Raw genomic sequence first — 16,923 nt, forward strand, 5'->3', positions numbered from 1 at the left:
TGCTGAACCTTGAAGGCATCACAGGCTCCAGTGTAATTGTGTGTGTGACAGCTGTGGCACAGAACACAAAAGGATAGCCCTAAAGTAATCTTGCTGGGTAGGATTGCCACAGTGCCAGGCAAAAATAATCACTGATGGGACTTCTTCTGAAGGGCAGGTAGTATTGCAGAGTACAAAACTAACCTTGAGAGACTGGACTAATGACAGATGGCTCTACCCTCTGCAGCCCTGGATTGCAAATACTGCTTTCCCTGGGTTAGTGCCCATCCCTTTGCTTTCCCTACGGTCAGTGCTCTCTGTAATTGTGATTGTCTGATTTCTGTGTGGGACTGAGGAATAACAGATTTGAATTAAAATAAAACCAAGCAAAACCCATCTATCTGATGAGACTCCTGCCACTGTAAATCTTCATTGCATCATTAAAATCCCCAGTTAACATTGTTTCACTTGCAGCTGTAAGACTGACAGCATAAGATGTATTTTCTCATGGATTGGTTTGTAGCTCTCTCTCTGTATTTCATTTCATTAAGATGAGGTTTTAATCTATCTATTTAATTTTTATTTTGCTATACATATCTCAATTTTTAAAAATTTTCGTTTTCTTTGTAGTTAACACAGTGCCTTGCAGAAATAGCAATCTTGAATGAGTACAGAGAAGATGATGAGCATGCAAAGCCTGCCCATGTTCCAAAACATGCTGCAGTCTGATTTACTGATGCTAGAGCTCTATTGAAAAGGAAGGCCTGGAAAAACATGCTCTCATTTTTGCTTTATGTGGTGCTTTGTAATGGAATAGCTGCTTCAGGGAAACAATCATTCTGACCCAGCTGCAGACTGTGCTGCTGAGAAACTCATTTCAGCCCTTAGAGGGAGCCACAGACTTGACTATGGAAATGGAGTAAAACCAGGCAGGTTTTGTTGTGCCCATCTGTGATGGAGGAGGTGGGGAAGGGATGGTTCTCAATTGGTTTTGGTTTTTTCTAGCTTTTAATTAATAGCAACTTCAAATCAGACATAAGGCTAGTTCATGGGGAATGCCAAAGCACATTTACATTTGTAGTGACAGATTTGTAGGATTTTGGAGACCTCAACCAAATGTTAATTTTACCTTTCCCCTTTACATGGTCAGCTCCCTCTGGCACCATTTGGTTCCAGGTTCTACTGTTCTTCTTTTGATGCTGACACAGCAGGACTTGAAAAATTAAGATACTGCATGCTCCTTCCTCTTAAAAAAATGAAAAAAATATAAAGACAAAAGCCACAAGAAATTAAGACGATGGAGTTCAGAGTCTGAAAAACATGATTGCCACTTTTCTTCTTTACTGGGTTTTTTTCTTAATCATATTAAGAAAATATTTTTTTAATTAATATTTTCTTAATCATATTAATCTTTCTTTAAGGAGAGAGATGCATTACAACCCTCTCTTCCCCTGTAATGTGTATGTTATAGCACAGTATTTTTATGTAAATTACATGGCTAGAGTAGATTATATGGCCGTGTCATAAAAGGCAAAGCTGTTCTCCTGGCTCAGCAATAATCAGCATTGCCAGTGAGCTGTTCAGTTCAGAGAGTGGAAGATGCAAATAGAGGAAAATGGATGAAGAGATTTGCAGCCCTTAGCCAATAAAGGATTTCCCCTTTTGTTAAAAAATTAAATGAAAATGGTTTTCTGTATCTTTTCCTCTCCCTCCCTCCTCTTCCCCCAGCAGATGGATTCTAGTGGCAGTGTTGAGGAGTGCTTAGCCAGAAAAATGCTACACCAGAGGTGGGGCAGAGTGTGTCTAGTCCCAGAAGATGCCATTTAAGATTAAAGGAAACTCCAAGCTTAAATTTTAAATAGCTCTGGGCTCCTTGAAGGGACTGCTACTAATTAGAGCATCAAGTTGTGTGGCAATTATTGTAAGGCAGTGACTGCCAACAAAGAACTCCATTAATAGTCACTTTTATTTTGTGCATAGGCTGCTGAGTTGTACTGTTTCTGTAATGATTTTAGCTTAGCTTGGACTGTTGAAGTAGGGGTAACCAAAGTGGTAAAGCAATGGAGAGTTCATTGTCCTCCTAAACTATTCAAAATACTTCTCAGGAAGGCTGGAAAGAAAATGGATGGCCATAATCAGGAAGCAGGCATCCTTACTACAAATTTCCCTGCTCTTCTCAGTCATTAATTTATCCATATAATAATTGGGCCTGGGAAAGGAAGGGAAGAGAGAGAATAATTATTTTGCAGTAAAAGTTTTATTTTTTGTTTTGTCTGAGTTATTTCCTATCCCTGAATTTTCTGACTCCATGTTGGTTGGAGTTGCAAATCTCATCACTTTATAAAATATGAGCTAATCCTAGAAATAGCAAGAGTTGTTATAGTAGGTTTGGTGTTTCTTCAAGGTTATTTTGGATCTCATAAATTTGCCTAATTTTCTGAGCAATCAGGAGAGAGCGTGATAATTTTTTGATGATAATTCCATCTATGTTTTTGGAATATTTGTGGAAACATGAACTGCAATGAGAATCAGTGTCTAATAGGTTAAAAATTAATGGCAAAATTTATGGAGTTTGTCTCTACTTCTGTTGGATGTTGGCTTCCATCAGGTGGGATGCTTCGTTATCTTTCTTACCTCTCCTTTGTATTTCCAGTTTTTTATTTCGGGATTGCTGCAACTCAGAGAGAATCTACGACAAGGACGTTGATCAGATTTGCTCCTGTGATTAGATGATAACACTTCCACATGTGACTTTTTATTTTGTTAAAGAAAAAAGAATTCCCACACAGATTAATTCCACTTGATCATTTGGTTACCATCCTCAGATATTTTTGGTGAATAATCTTCAGGCAATGGGTTGTTTGTGAAGTGTCATTTGATCTCTTTGCTCTTGCTGTTTTTCTTGTGTGGTTGCTCATTGAACATTACGAGTAGTTGCCTGAATATTTGTTTGCATTCTGTTTTGTGTCTTGTATCTCCATCCTGAGCTACTTCTGCAGCTGAATGCTGTTCAGAGATGGTGCTACTTGTCATGCTTAAATACACATCATCCATGATGAAGAGTTTGTTCTCTGCACTGTGATAGCTTCTGATCAGGATTTAATTTCTGGTCTGTGAAGTCAAGCAAAATAAAATAAGAATGATGATCAATGAGTAAAACAGTGAAACTGCTTGCCCCGAAGCCTTTGCAAAGGCGAGTCTTTTTCAATTAGTGCCAAAATGTGGAGGCACAGCTCTAATATAATTGAATAGAAGCAGAGAAACAAAAGCCAACCCCCTCAGGGTCTCCCCATTTTATACCTGACTAAGTAAAATAGAGAAGCATAACAAAATCTTTCTTACTCTAGGTTTTTTCTTGCCAAGCTGTATTTCTTAAAAAAATAATAGTAATAATAAAAGCATTTTGTTTTAGGAGACAAAATCTGTACATAAGACCAATCCTGAATTGCAGAGTAACATGTGGACTACACTCATTACAGCCCATCCATGATGGATTCTGAAATCCTGTTTCAGCTGAAGGCATCATTCCAGCATCTTTGGCATTTTGTTTCCAGGTGATAAAAATGTCTTCACTGGAGTTTTGGTTTATATCAGTTTGATTTTCCACCTAAATTAGGGCAATAGTATTTTACATTCCTCAAAAGAAGGATGTGTAGGTGCATTAGCAGGATGTTTTTGAATATGAGGTCATGGAAGTCATATAGGGCTTTGATAGCTCCTTATCTATAAAGCAGGTTTCTCGTGAGGAGACATAGGCCTGCTCTTTCTCTTCCTTCTTGTGTAATAATCAAGCAGTGGGATGTGGCTCAGCTTGCTGATGTGATCTGTGTTTAGTTGTGCTTCTGGGTGGCCACACTTTGGTTTGTCTCACAAAGCAGCCCCCTCCCACAGTGTGCCCTCCCTCCCCAGAAGAGCTGAGCCCCTGCCCAGGGAAAATAGGCTCCCTAATCCAGAGGGTTTGCGTTTTAGTGTGTTAGGCTTTGGTTTGGTTTGGGTTTTTTACATAACTAAGTGGCTGTTGGCCCTAGTGCTGAAATATTATTTTTGCTGATTTTGATAAAACTGTTACATAGTAAAGAGCTATAATCTCCTGGAAGAGCAGCATTGTAACTTTCTCCAGCCACCACATGGAAAATGAATTAACATCAGGGCTTGCATAGCCTGTGTGAATTGCTGAGAACTTAATCTTGTTTAATTCATATTGATTTATTTATAAAGTGATAACAAGATTCTTGTGGCTTTTGTAACATCTGCTTTTAATTTTAGAAGCATATTAGTCAATTTACTGCATGACAGTATTTGTCAACACCAGGCAACTATGACCTCTAACATGCCTTACTCTGTTGAGACTGGTTAACAGGCTAGACTGAGAAATAATATGCAAACTCCTCTCTTATCAGGAGAGATCAGTTCCCAAAGTGACATGGATATTGTTGGTGTAGGTGATACCTTTAACCATGACATCACTTTAAACCCCGGGCAACGCTCACACCCTTGGGAGTGTATTGCTGCTGAAGGGAACTGCTTGACTTGAAACTCTGAGACTCTCTATGTTGGATTTTCTTCTGCTCAAGGGAGCAAAGCTGCTGGGTTCAATCAAGAATCCCTTATTTTTACTGGCTTGCAGTCAGGAGCACTCAAGTGACTTTTACTTTTTTCTCCCAGCCTTTTCATTATATGTTTTTTCCCTAGCCTTTTCTGTTCATTTTTCTTACATTCACTTGACACCTGTCCCTACATTTGGAGGATGAGATAAGAAAAGAACTCTGTCCCTGTCAAGACAAGGAGCAGAATATGCCTGCACCAAAAGGGCCAGAGCAGGAATCAAACCTCTCCTGGGCGGGCAGGTGTGGGAGCACTCCTTTGCTGCAGTTTGCTTTCTGGAGTGCCATCAGTGGGCTTTTGTCACTGCAGTGGGTATAATTGGAAGCAAGTTTCTCTCTCTATTTTGTTTTTCCTTATAATTTTTTTTTTTTTGAGTCATCATGCTGCAGCAAATTTTGCGTGATATGTATATTGACCCTGAGCTCCTGGCAGAGCTGAACGAAGAGCAAAAGCAGATCTTATTCTACAAGATGAGAGAAGAGCAGCTGAGGCGCTGGAGGGAAAGGGAAGAAAAAGCCCGAATGGAGGAGGCTGTGCTGAGAAAGACAGCAAGGCGCAACCAGAGTAAGATTTCTGACCTCCTTCTATACTTCAGAGCTGGGGATGGTGGGCTTGCCACCAGCTGTGGTGCAGCAGGCATCTGGAAGAGATTGCAAGGCTGAGTGCCAGCTGTCCTCATGGGCAAAATGACAGTCTGGGTCTGCAAAAGCAACATGTTCCTGCTCCTTGTATCTCCAGTCTGGTCCTTTGTTTTGGGAGTATTGTAGTGATGGAGTAAGGGGAATTGTTTTGAAGTGCTTATTTCAGTCAGGAGTCACTGCTGATGTTCTGTCAGTGGTAACTGATGTATTATGACCAAGTTTCTCCTCTACTCTTAACACTTTTTTTTTTTAATCACTTGACATCCTCACCCCTCACTCTAGGTCAGGCAAAAGCCTGTGCTGTTGCAGTTTCTTGACTTGGCATTAAATATTTCCATCTGGCTGTAGTAGGAAATAATTTTATGGATTTGAGCTTGTTATAAAGGGCTCTTTGTGAATAAATGTAATACTTAAAGAGCCATACTATATGAGACTAAATTTCCAACTGTATTAGTAAATAGTCTCCAAGAGATTGTTTAGAGAATAGGATAATAGTGTGGCAAGCCAACAACCAAAACCAAAGAGAAGAAACCAGAATTGTGTTTGCATACAATATGTAGTTAAAATATGGAGCTCCTCCCTGAGGCTGCTATGAATGCTGCATGTGTATGTTGACTTGAAAAGTGAATAGGACAGTGATGGAAGAAACATCAGAAAATAACTTCTCCAAATGTCTTTTCCATCTGACTGGCCTTGGGTCCAAGTGGTTTCAAATAAACAGAAATACTTAATTCCTTGCTTTTTTCTCTGAGTAAGTGCCTTTCCAGCTCTTTCTCCCATTCATAGGATGAAGACGTTAGGCTGGTGTAAGATAAGATAGAAAAGCTTTTCATCTTGGAAACGTAACTACAGTGATTCCTCACTCAACAAGGAGATGTCACAGAGATACGTAAACCACTCATTTCCCTGCCAAAGATCTTATCATATCTTAAAATCTATTAAAGCTTGAATATTCAACGTTTCTAATAACTTCTGGTAGCTGATTTTGAGAAAGCTCTGTAATGGTTATGGGACTGCAGTCAGCATTTCAAATGTTGCTTATTTGAACACACCCATGGTAGAAACACCCCAATACAGAGACATTGTTGGATTCAGTTGTCAGACTTGAAATATCTAGAGCTTCTGAACCTTACAAAGTGCCCCTCAGATAGTTATCAATTCAAAGACTATTATTAGAAAAGTGCTTCAAAGCAAAACTATTTTCCAAGACTCACTTGAAGCACAGACCTGCATGGAATGACTGGACTAAGCTACAACAGTAGCCTTAAACCGAGGGGGGAATGTCCAGAACACCCTAATCAGCCATAGTAGGAATTGAAAATGACCTCTCACAGATGGCAAGGTGGATGTTTAATTTCTAGTTTTTTCATGTTAGTGCTCTCAACTGTGAATGGCCCTCTTGAGAGGGATGGCATCAGAACAGCTTCTCTCATACAGCACAAAAGTCTTGTTCATTTTGATTGATTCGTAGCTGAGAAAAAATTAAAAATGCAGTTCAGCTTCACATACCAAAACAACATCATATCATTGAGATAATCTGTGTCATGCTCATTCTTTGAGGGAGACAGATACAGAAAACTCTAACTGCAAAAATATTTATCTGATGAATTGTCACAGTGTTGACACCTACATTTCCATATATAAATTATACATTAAACCTGTTCAGCTTCCTACTACAGGAGACCATTTTCTGGGTAAGTAATTTTCTGATTAATAAGTAATTGGAGAAAGGAGAGCAGCTGAGTACCCTATAAATTATATTTGCTCTGACAAAGGTAGTCATTGAGTTAAATTTCACAAAAACCCATTTCCATTTTTCCTTCTTAAATTGCCAATTAAAGGTATTGCTTAGGTTTGACTTTTGCCCACTGTTTGGAAATTTCTACTTTCTTTAGAACTGTAGTGAAGAACTGTTGGAATCAGATTTGCAAGTCAGGCATCTGGTTCTGCTGGAAATATTTCTTTACTTTCATGAACTGATGTTCACCAGAGTTAGAAAATATAACTTCTTTCAGGTGTGCTGATCATTAACTGTACAGGTACTTGTAATTGATTTCTATTGCATAGTTCCACAATGTGATGTTAAATGGTCTCTCAGTGAAGACGGTTTCTTGTTTAAAACCGAAAAGATAAAAAAGCCAACTGCAAATTATGGCTATAAAATAGTAATTACTGTGCAATAGTCTTGCCTGTAGACTCAAGGGGTCAGAGTAGATGCCAATAATATTTTTTTTATCTTAAAATATTTTTTTCCTAGAAGACAATTTTTTGGGCCTTGAAACTGCTTGATTTTAAGTTGCCTTTAATATATAAGTGAATTTCCAGACCTCCTTCCCCTGCTACACAGTGTAGAATGTAGAGTGGTTTTATTCCTGTTTTAAATTAGTGGCTACCAAGAAATGCAAAGCTACCCCAGTTATGTGTTCTTTATACCCTTGAAACTGAGGGATCTGAGATTTTTCATCTGTGGGTGTTTTTTTTTTTGACTCTGCTGCATGACATATTTTATGTTTCTGCTACTTTTTTTAGGCCAAGAGTTATTCTGAGTTTATAGATATCATTGTAGCCTGAAAGGGTGGCATAGATGTGAGGTTTCAATATCTCTAATGTTGTGCTGAGTTTCTGAAAACGTGTGTGTTGTTTGTGAATACAACATAGCATTTGTATAAAATAATTTTACACTAATTTAACTGTAATTATCTTTATAGCACTGCCTTTCAAATCCTTCTGCTTTCCTCAAAGTTTGAATAGCCACATATGAAAACTTTTCTTCCCATCTCTTTGGGATGGGACATGGTGAGATTGAGCAGAAGCTGTTAACGACAATGGAGACTTCTCTAACTAAAAGTGCTCTGAAAAGTGCCTTCTGCTTGATCTAGAGTTCTATATCCCAGCTGCTGCAATTCCCCATGGATTCAGGAGCTTAGCTACAGTGGGATGTGTGCACCCAGCAGCACAGCAAAAGGCTTGGATTTTTCAAAACAAAGCAGTGATTGTGAGTTCAATTTTGATTTCCTACAGTGACTTAAGGATGAAGTGTTCTCGTGCTTTAAGTGTGCTGACTATGGAAACCACAAGTGCAGAGCTGGGGGCAAAAAGATTGGCATATGCACGTCAGAAAGGCCTTGTGCTAGAGTTAAAATCATCAACAGACTTAGGGAATGCTCATTAACATGATCATTTTTTAATTGTTTGGAAACTGACTAGCAAAGGTGCCAAATCTGCGTTGTTTTTTAAAGCAGTGCCACTGAGTGCAGGTTGTCCATAAATGTCCTATTCAGTCCTATGAAATTTTCTGTTTAGAAAACAAACAAGTCCAAACCATGAAATAAGATGTAAGCTGTTGAGAGTGTTTAGCAAGCTAAATAGTGTACTCATCTGTGTAGTCTTATTCTTAATTTCTAATGAAAATAATATTAGTCACCTGCAATAAATGCTAAACAGTGCCTGCTTCTGTATTTAAATTGTTTGGTTCCATGTGTCTTGAGGAAAGGTTAAAATTGAAATTAGTATCAGAATGAGTCAATGTTGAAGGAATTATTTCACTTTGGAGGTGAATGAAATGTGTTCAGATTATTCAATGCCAGTTAAAAAACACAGATTGATGTCTAAAGGGAAGCAATGTATAAACATGACTTCAGAATTAAGCATTTCCTTTAGAAGATATTGAATAAATTGTACCTTGCCTAAAATTATTAGCAGAATTTGCGCATCATGTAGGTCCTCCTAAAATGACAGCATTTATTGAGTTTATTCAATGTAAAAGAGATCTTTTGTAGCTTTAATTGAATAATCACTGCTGGCTGGTGCTGGAATAGCGTCACAGGTGAGCTGAATTCTTGGAGGTCCATCTTCAATTCACTTACAAATTGCTCCTGGGCAGATGTTTCAGGAACGTATCTTCATTGTAATAAAATAGTTTTCTTGTTCCTACTGTGCTAAAATCGCTGAGAGAATTTCAAGATCCCTTGGGATTTTCTGGGATTTGACTAACAGGCAGCTTTGTAATTTGCACAGAAACATATTTATGTGATTAGGCAGGAGCCCTTTAGCCACTACAGCTGAGCTGGGAGGAAGCAGAGGACCCTGCCAATTTCAGTTTTGACACTGATGCAGTATCCAGCACTGCCAGCATTCCCAAAATGAGATCTCAAAAACTATTGAGCATTAGGTAGCTGAAGGACAGTCATGTGGGAGGAGAAACAATGCTGATCTGCTGCTGTTATTTCTGCCATTTATTCATTGTGAACTGCAGCTTGTGGTGGTTGGATGGGAGCTATTTGTAAACGCTCTTATTTACCTGTCCTTAACAAGAGAAGCTGGGAGAAAATAGGGTAGACTTATCACAGCATGGATAGAAAATAATTTATCTATCTAAATGGCATTTGTGTTAGAAAGATCATTAGAGAATAGATGATGCTATTTGGAAGGAAGTGTCTCAAATATACCAAGTGGATGGCTGGAGAAAACATCAGTGTCAGAGGAAGGCCAGTGAGTGAGCATGTGTTTCAGTGGGTGGACACGCAGTGGCACTTTTTCTGACTTTGAACTTGGAAATGTATTCCTTATTTATGCTCAGGCCTCTACAGACCCTGATAATACTTAGCTAAGATTTTATCTCCTGTGGAGACAAGTTCCTGTCAGTGTTCAGCGTTTCTTTCTCTGTATCACTGGATATGGATCTAACCAGGGACATCAGACCTCAGTTTTTCTGAAATTTCTGGCATTACGTGATTGTGAATTCTGTACAGTCCTGTCCTTTGTTTCCAATTCAGATACGGATGGAAAAGTAACAAGAGAACAGGAGCAAGAACATTAAAATAATTTTTGTTAGGGTACTGAGCCACCTAATTTGAAGTCATTGGATAAGTTTTAATGTAACACTTACAATGTGGAGCAGCTTGAGATATCCTGCAGCTTTGTTCTGCTTTGTACCTTGGGCCAGAACTGAGCTGCTCAGGGCCTGTGCCTGGTGTGGCTGAGTGCTGAGGTAGGGTTAGACAGCAGCTTCTGAACCCACTTCTCTGAACCTGGGGCCATCAAGAGACCTCCAGCTGTTGGATGACCTAGGTGCCCCAGACAGAACAAATCCAGAGGGACTTCTCTCACCTCCTATGATCAGCAATAAGCCTGTGCTTTTTTGTTTTGTATCTTGTCCTGCAGCTGATTTCTCTGTTTTGCAGGAGTATTGCTGCCTACCTGGGGCCTTCTCCTGCAGACATGCAATCCTCAGTGCTCCTGTTCCTGAGACATCTGGCATCAGCCACTCTCTGAGAGAGGCTGCTGGGTTAGAGGAGCCTCTGGCACAGAGGGCATTGCTGTGTTTCTCTGCAGTGTCGTGTTCCTTTGCCTGTCTGCACACAGCAGTGTTGGACTGTCTCCCACATACTGTGCCTCAGTAACGATATGAAGTTGTGCCTGTCTGCAAACTCATGAATACTTGATATGGAAAGAGGGCAGAACTGTGGCCAAGGGGAGAATGGGATTTGCCCAAGCTAATTCAATATTTACTTGCTGATTTTGCCATTTTTTTACATAAATGACTAAAACATTCAAGGACAAAGGTACCAGATTTTGAGAACAGGATTTGGAAGGTACAGGAAAACTCAATGTGTTCAAGTCAGCAGTGGATTTAGTCAGACACTGATGGCAGTTCAATAACCTTTGAGTCCACTTGTTTGCTGTGGTGCTAAAAAGCCTCACTGTAGGGTATAGTTCTCCCTGCTTCCGTGGTCCTGTGTGCCTGACAAAAAGAGTCAGTGTAAACCAGGCATGCTGCATTAATCAGGAGAGCCTGGTGCAGAAAATGATCCATAGCTCCCTGTTCATTCTGTGACACAGAACCCTTATCCTCCTGTTTTGAGTTTCCAGCAGACCCTGAAGCAGCCACGCAGACTTGGTTTTATTTTATTCTCAAAGGGAAAACCTGGAAGCTTTGTGATAGGTCGGTGAGAGAAACCAAGCCCTCTATATAGCTTTTACACTTTACAAGATTCAGTTTGGATGAAGAATCAGAAAATATGGTGCTGTGTTCTTGAAATTTTTTAATGAAGAAAAAAAATCTCAGATGAGCAATACTAATGAGAATTATTTTTAAACCTTCAATTTTCCTCTGATGCTTACCTATATTTTTATGCTGTTTACAGTAAGAGGGTCAGCCATTAAAGTGGACAGACAAGAGGCTGCCTCTAGATTGTACAAGGAGTTAGAAGAATGTCTTTAAGAAAGAGTTTTGAATGTTATGTCCTGATTGAAATTGGGCCAATTACAAAATTGTTATATGTAACAGTGTGCCTTGGCCAGGGAGCCACAAAATTGTTTGCAACATACTGGGTAGATGCAGCTTAAATGGTATTTTATTTCTGTGTTTCTTTTCTCTTCTCTTCTTTTTGGTTTCTAACATGCAAACCCCTGTGTGTATGTTGCATATATACATACCATGTCCTAATGTAAACCCACTTACCTTTGAGTGTTGTGTACAGTTATCCCTGCTACATTTGTCAATTACCAGAGTCCTACGTGACTAACTGTTTCCTCCCTTAATATTTGCTCTCTTCAGTCACTCTTCCTTTATTTGATCCTGCAGGGGTTTATTGCAGCATAATTATTTCCATGGTAACAGGCTGTAATTCCATAAACAGAAGATTGAGTTTGTTATATGATCAGGAAGCAGCTGGAGAGCCATAAAAGGCTGATTTTTCAGCAGTGCTGAAATCCTGCAACCCTTATTGATATATTAATGTAATCCGCTGAATTTCCTTCTGCCTTTGCAAATCCTCCCCTCAATAGAAAGGCACATAACACAGCATTGAAATTCAAAGGTGTGTAAATTGAAATGTTAGGGGCAGATGTTTCCCCCATTCTTCTAAGAATTGAAATGGGGGGGTTTTTTGAAGGTATTTTGGGAAGAGAGGGATTCTATGCTCCCATGACTATTAGCAGGGGCAGAGCAAAAATTAATTGTAGCTCTTCAGTTTATTGTGGGATGATGTTATTTTCATTACTTTCCTCAGTACCATCTAGTTCTTCTCTGTATATTTTAATGGATTTACAGCAGTTATTGTTTTGATAAGTGCATTCTGTCCTTTGAATAGTCTCTTGAAAACATTCACAGTAATTTCCTAGGTTTTCTCCTTAGAAAGAAGTGAAATTCTGTTTGTAAAAAAAAAAAAAAGATAATTCAATACTTATGTTGGCGAAGCTCAAGGAATTGAGAACAGCCTAAAGCTCACATCCTAATTTTCATCCTAATCAATGAGCTTCTAACACATGTCCTCTAGCTAAATGAAACTGAATGGAACCTCATCTACCCTGCAGACTAACAAAATTCAAACCTCTACTTTAAAGAAGCCATAAAAATAATTTGCTTGGAAAGCCAAGAAATCTCAAATAAAGAACATTGTGCTTAGACCAGAGTATACCAGATATTTGAATTGCAAAAGAACAAAAAATCCACAACCCTACAAACACAGCAAACTCCACGAGCTATGGTTTAGCTCTCCATGGCAAAAGTAGATCAGGCAGATCAGCTTTTAATGCACATGCAGCCTATTTCAAATGCATAATAAATTTCAGGAGTTTATTTCTAGCCCAGAGAGAGAAAAGAATAGAGATGTTTTCTGTAGAGAGTCAAAGGATACTTGTGTGACTGCAAAGCTTCCCAGCGGGTGAGGAAGGACAGTCAATTGCTACTGCAGAGTTTTGTAGCTTCCAAGCAGGAGAATTATGGTGGGAAGCCCAGAGAAACAAGGCTGTTCATGGAAATAGCAGATTCTTTACTACAACATTTAGCAGAATTTGAATGCTGTCCTGTGGTTCTGAGATTATAAATCAGTGATCACATAATTTTCTGAATTTACACCCTGTGGTATTCCCTACCACAGAAAGGCAGGAGGGTGCTTGGTGCTCTCTGTCCTTTTGCTGGACTAAGCAGGCAGGCTGGGTGATGGCACAGCTGGGAATCCCGACACCAAATCAGGCCTCTAGCTCCTTGGAATAGCTCCCATGTAAATGCTGGGGATGGATCACAAAAGGGGCTGCTGGGCATTCTCTAACTGTTAAAGCAATGGTGACCAAGCTTGGAGAAAGGAAGCCGACTTCATCAGTGTTCTATTTGCTCTAATTACCATTAATTCCAAAGCACTTTTATTTGGAGATAAAAAAAGAGGCCAAGAACCCATAGAACTCCTAAACGCAGTGAGTGGCTCATCTCCTCTGTTCCAGCTGGCAGAGGCAGTGTGGGGCTCTGGTCTCCTCGGCGTGTCTCTGTTTGTTCCCAGCCTCAGACACAACGTGGAGGTCTGAGCTGATAGGATTGGAACCCAGTGTGGCCTGAGCTGGGATTCCCCGTGCTGGCGCTTCTCTCTGTCTCCAGGCATCCAGGCAGTGTTGGTGTTCCTTGGCAGCATTTGGCCATGGCAGTGACAAGGTGACAATGCTTCGCTGGCCCTGGGGCAGCTCAGAGGCCAGAGCAGCCTGTGGTGCCCCATGGCTCAGCTCATGGTAGCACTCCAGCACTCTGAGGGTGGGATCAGGAGTGCTGCTGGCAGAGCCTTGGAATTCTTGTAGGTGAGAGCTCGAGTTTCTGATTGCGCTCCAGGCATTGTTTTACACTTTCATTGCTGGTATGGAATTGGCTGTGCAGACAGAATAGACAGACAAATAGAAAACATGATTTGGTCTTATTTTTGATTCTGTGTGTTTATATGTACAAACTTGAGTTGCAGTTGGTTCTGGCTTTAGGTCTCCAAAAAAGTTTTTGCTGTGATCCCTCTGTGCTGCAAATTTGAGAGACCTGATTTTGCATTTTCTGACCTGGCATTTGTCTGGAGTAAGGAGCCAGAAGCCAGTTTACTGGTCTCAAAGCAGTGTGGGTGTAGATTTAGAGGAGTTCCATGTGAGATACTGATTCATGAGCTTCAGGTGAAAAGAACTTCAAAGTTTGTTGTCTTCTTCTGGTGCTACAAAGTTGTTTTAGGTGAAAAATGGTGGCAGAGTAGGGATGGTGAACACCTAGTAAATTATTCAGTAAATTTTCCTTTAGTGCTTGTTTCTAAAATACTTCCATTTCTACTCTCCAAACCAGACTAATGTTGATGTCCACTGCTTCCTAATGGTTATTATTTTCAGCATGCCACAGTCTCTCCAAGAAGAAAAAAGTACTTTTGTGTCAAGGCACAAGACCAGGGCTCAAGAGGTTTAATTTTTGTTTCTTGACTGCTTTAGGCTTTGTGACTGGGCTCAGAAGCCTGCTGCTGAGCAGGAAGCATTAGGCTCTCTTGCCTCCTTCTCATCTACGTTTCAAATTTGTTTAGTCAGGACTTGTCTCTTCCTTTTATATTTAGTTGAAGTTTTCTTTTTTGTGTATTTCTCTTTGATTTGGAAATAAAGTGTATTAACAAAGCATCTTATTTTGCAGAAAAAAATTAATACTTGAGAGACATTTTAAAGCAGAAATTATTTCGTTATAATCAGCCATAAATAGTGGTAATTCTCTGCTTGTAAAGCAGACAACACTAGTTTCCTACAGGTATTAGGGAAAATAATATTCTGGACTTTCTTCATCTTGCCATAGGTTCTGTAGTTTAAAATATCATTAGCCTAGAAGAACTGACCCTCTCACTGTGAATATGGTTCTGAAGGCTGCAGAGACTTTTTGTATGGCAGAAATTCTGCTTTCACAGTGCCAGATTTCTCTGAGGTGCTCTTTTTTTTTTTTTTTTTCCTGCATGTTCATTTTTGACGTTATTTTGTGCTAAGAAACTACTGAGTTTTATGATCAGATTGTACAGTAAAGCCCAGCTGCAGCTTTATGGGAGCAGAGGTTTAAGGGAAGGTTTGCATGGGAGTCATTTCTTGAAGTAAATTCAGTAGCTGGATGTGAAAAAGCCTTCTTCTAGAGAGAAATCTGAATTAAGGGATCTATGCTCAAGCTGAATTATTTTAAAATTATAAAAATATGCGGGTCTATCTGTTTAATGCTGAAAGTTAAAATTGCCAGATTGTTTAATACACAAATCTTTCAGCTTTGACTATATTTGAACATGCACTTCATGCATATACAGTAGAGTTCTGTACTGTGTGTAGTGCTGAACTAACAATACTGATGGTTTCAAAGGAGTTCATACATCTACTGGCTAGAACTTTATAAAAAAAATCCATTGTTTTAAAAGAGGAAAGAACAATTTCTCAAGACAAGTCTACAAATCAGATATTTGTTTTATTGGGCTGGGTTGCAATGGATAAGTTGTGCCTCTGAGAAACACATTAATAAACCTTTGGCACAGAAAACCTTGAGAGAAGCAAAGACGAAATTTGTCTGTTTACCTGAAAAATTATATATATTTTTTTCCTTCCTGGTTCCCACTGATAAGGTCATAAATGAACAGAAATAGTGAAATTGTCTCAGAGCTGGAGTAGTATTTTGTATCTACCAGTTATGGTACAGATCAATTAATACAAGGTGTGTTATTTGCAATCTTTTCTTTAAAGTACTAAATAAAGGAGAGCAACTAGGATATTCAGATTTCTCACAAGAAAGAAGACATGCTGTGCTTTTCAAACAAAAACTGCCTTTGGTTTTATGGAATTAGTACTCCTGGGAGTAATCATTCCATACTTCTCAAGATACTTTACCAGGAAATGCAGTAGGAGAAAACCTTGCAGGCAAGTAGTGATATGGCCAGTCAGGTCTCAGCAGATGGTATTCTAATGCTGTATCCAAAAAATACAAGTTCAAAATAAATGCTGTGTTGACAGGAACACAATGTACAGAATAAGAACCACAATGAAATACATTCACATTTATAACCTGAGACATAATCTGATAGACTGTGAAGGAGCAAATGCTTTTGAGAGTTATTGAAGGAAAACACTATTAGCTTAAATTTCCAACCCTCTTTGAAGTTAGTACCGTTAGGCCAACACTGGGGATTCGTATAAATTACATTTTCAAATTTGATATAGAATATCAGCTTTCATGATGAGATCTGATCCGTTCATTGCCTTCAGTCTGGATTGTCAACACTTGTGAGTGTGGGCTGGTGCTGACACTGCTGCTGTCAACAGCCCCACTCCACTGCCTCCTGCAGTTTTCTGCCTTCAGCCCGGGATGTCAGAAACACTTTATTGATTGTGCATTGGGAAACTTAATCCGGTTAAATGGATATGTCCTCACACAGAACAAGTGGTAGATTTAGGTGAGAGTAGCTAAGCTGATGCTGGTAGAGAGAGATGGAGGAAAAGTGCCTGTTCAAAGGCAGGTTTCTTTTAACTCTTATGGGAACACTGGAGAAAAACTACTTAGGAAAATGGTGCTCTGTCCATTTCTTTATTTCCAAATGAGACAAGATTCCTTTTAGAAGATATGTTGTGGTGCACGATTTTCTCGTATCAATGTTTGGGTGAGAGGATGAAATCTAGGGGACTGTAATGTACAGGGAATGATGCAAACTGCTGACCCTTTATGGCTTTGTAGTCTGAATTCTTTGAAATAAATCCACTGTTCATTTGGCAATGGTCTTTGTGGCAGAACCTCCTTTTGTGGACGACAGTTTCAAGAAACTTGCAAGAAATAAAATATATAAATTGATGCATAAGAGGTGTTTCTACAAATTCCTTATTACGAACCTCTAAAATGCTTATAATATTTGACAGTTGTATTTATAAAAGCAGAAGGAAAAGACCAAACCACACTAAG

The 16,923-nt window shown here is 39.3% G+C and overlaps 1 protein-coding gene across 3 annotated transcripts in view; it reads left to right on the top strand.

The window, feature by feature from the left end:
- Positions 1–3,434: 3,434 nt before the first annotated feature.
- Positions 3,435–16,923, top strand: part of SH2D4B (SH2 domain containing 4B) — a 60,417-nt gene continuing 46,928 nt past the window's right edge. For 2 of the 3 annotated variants that reach the window (XM_053948859.1, XM_053948862.1), the window contains exon 1: positions 4,965–5,148. In XM_053948859.1, coding sequence (XP_053804834.1) covers positions 4,965–5,148 — 184 coding nt within the window. Of the gene's footprint in view, positions 3,534–4,964; positions 5,149–16,923 lie in introns of those variants that run through there. The other variant, XM_053948860.1, reaches the window with a different exon arrangement.

This window comes from Vidua chalybeata, chromosome 8, assembly GCF_026979565.1.
Source record: "Vidua chalybeata isolate OUT-0048 chromosome 8, bVidCha1 merged haplotype, whole genome shotgun sequence".
Taxonomy (NCBI): domain Eukaryota; kingdom Metazoa; phylum Chordata; class Aves; order Passeriformes; family Viduidae; genus Vidua; species Vidua chalybeata.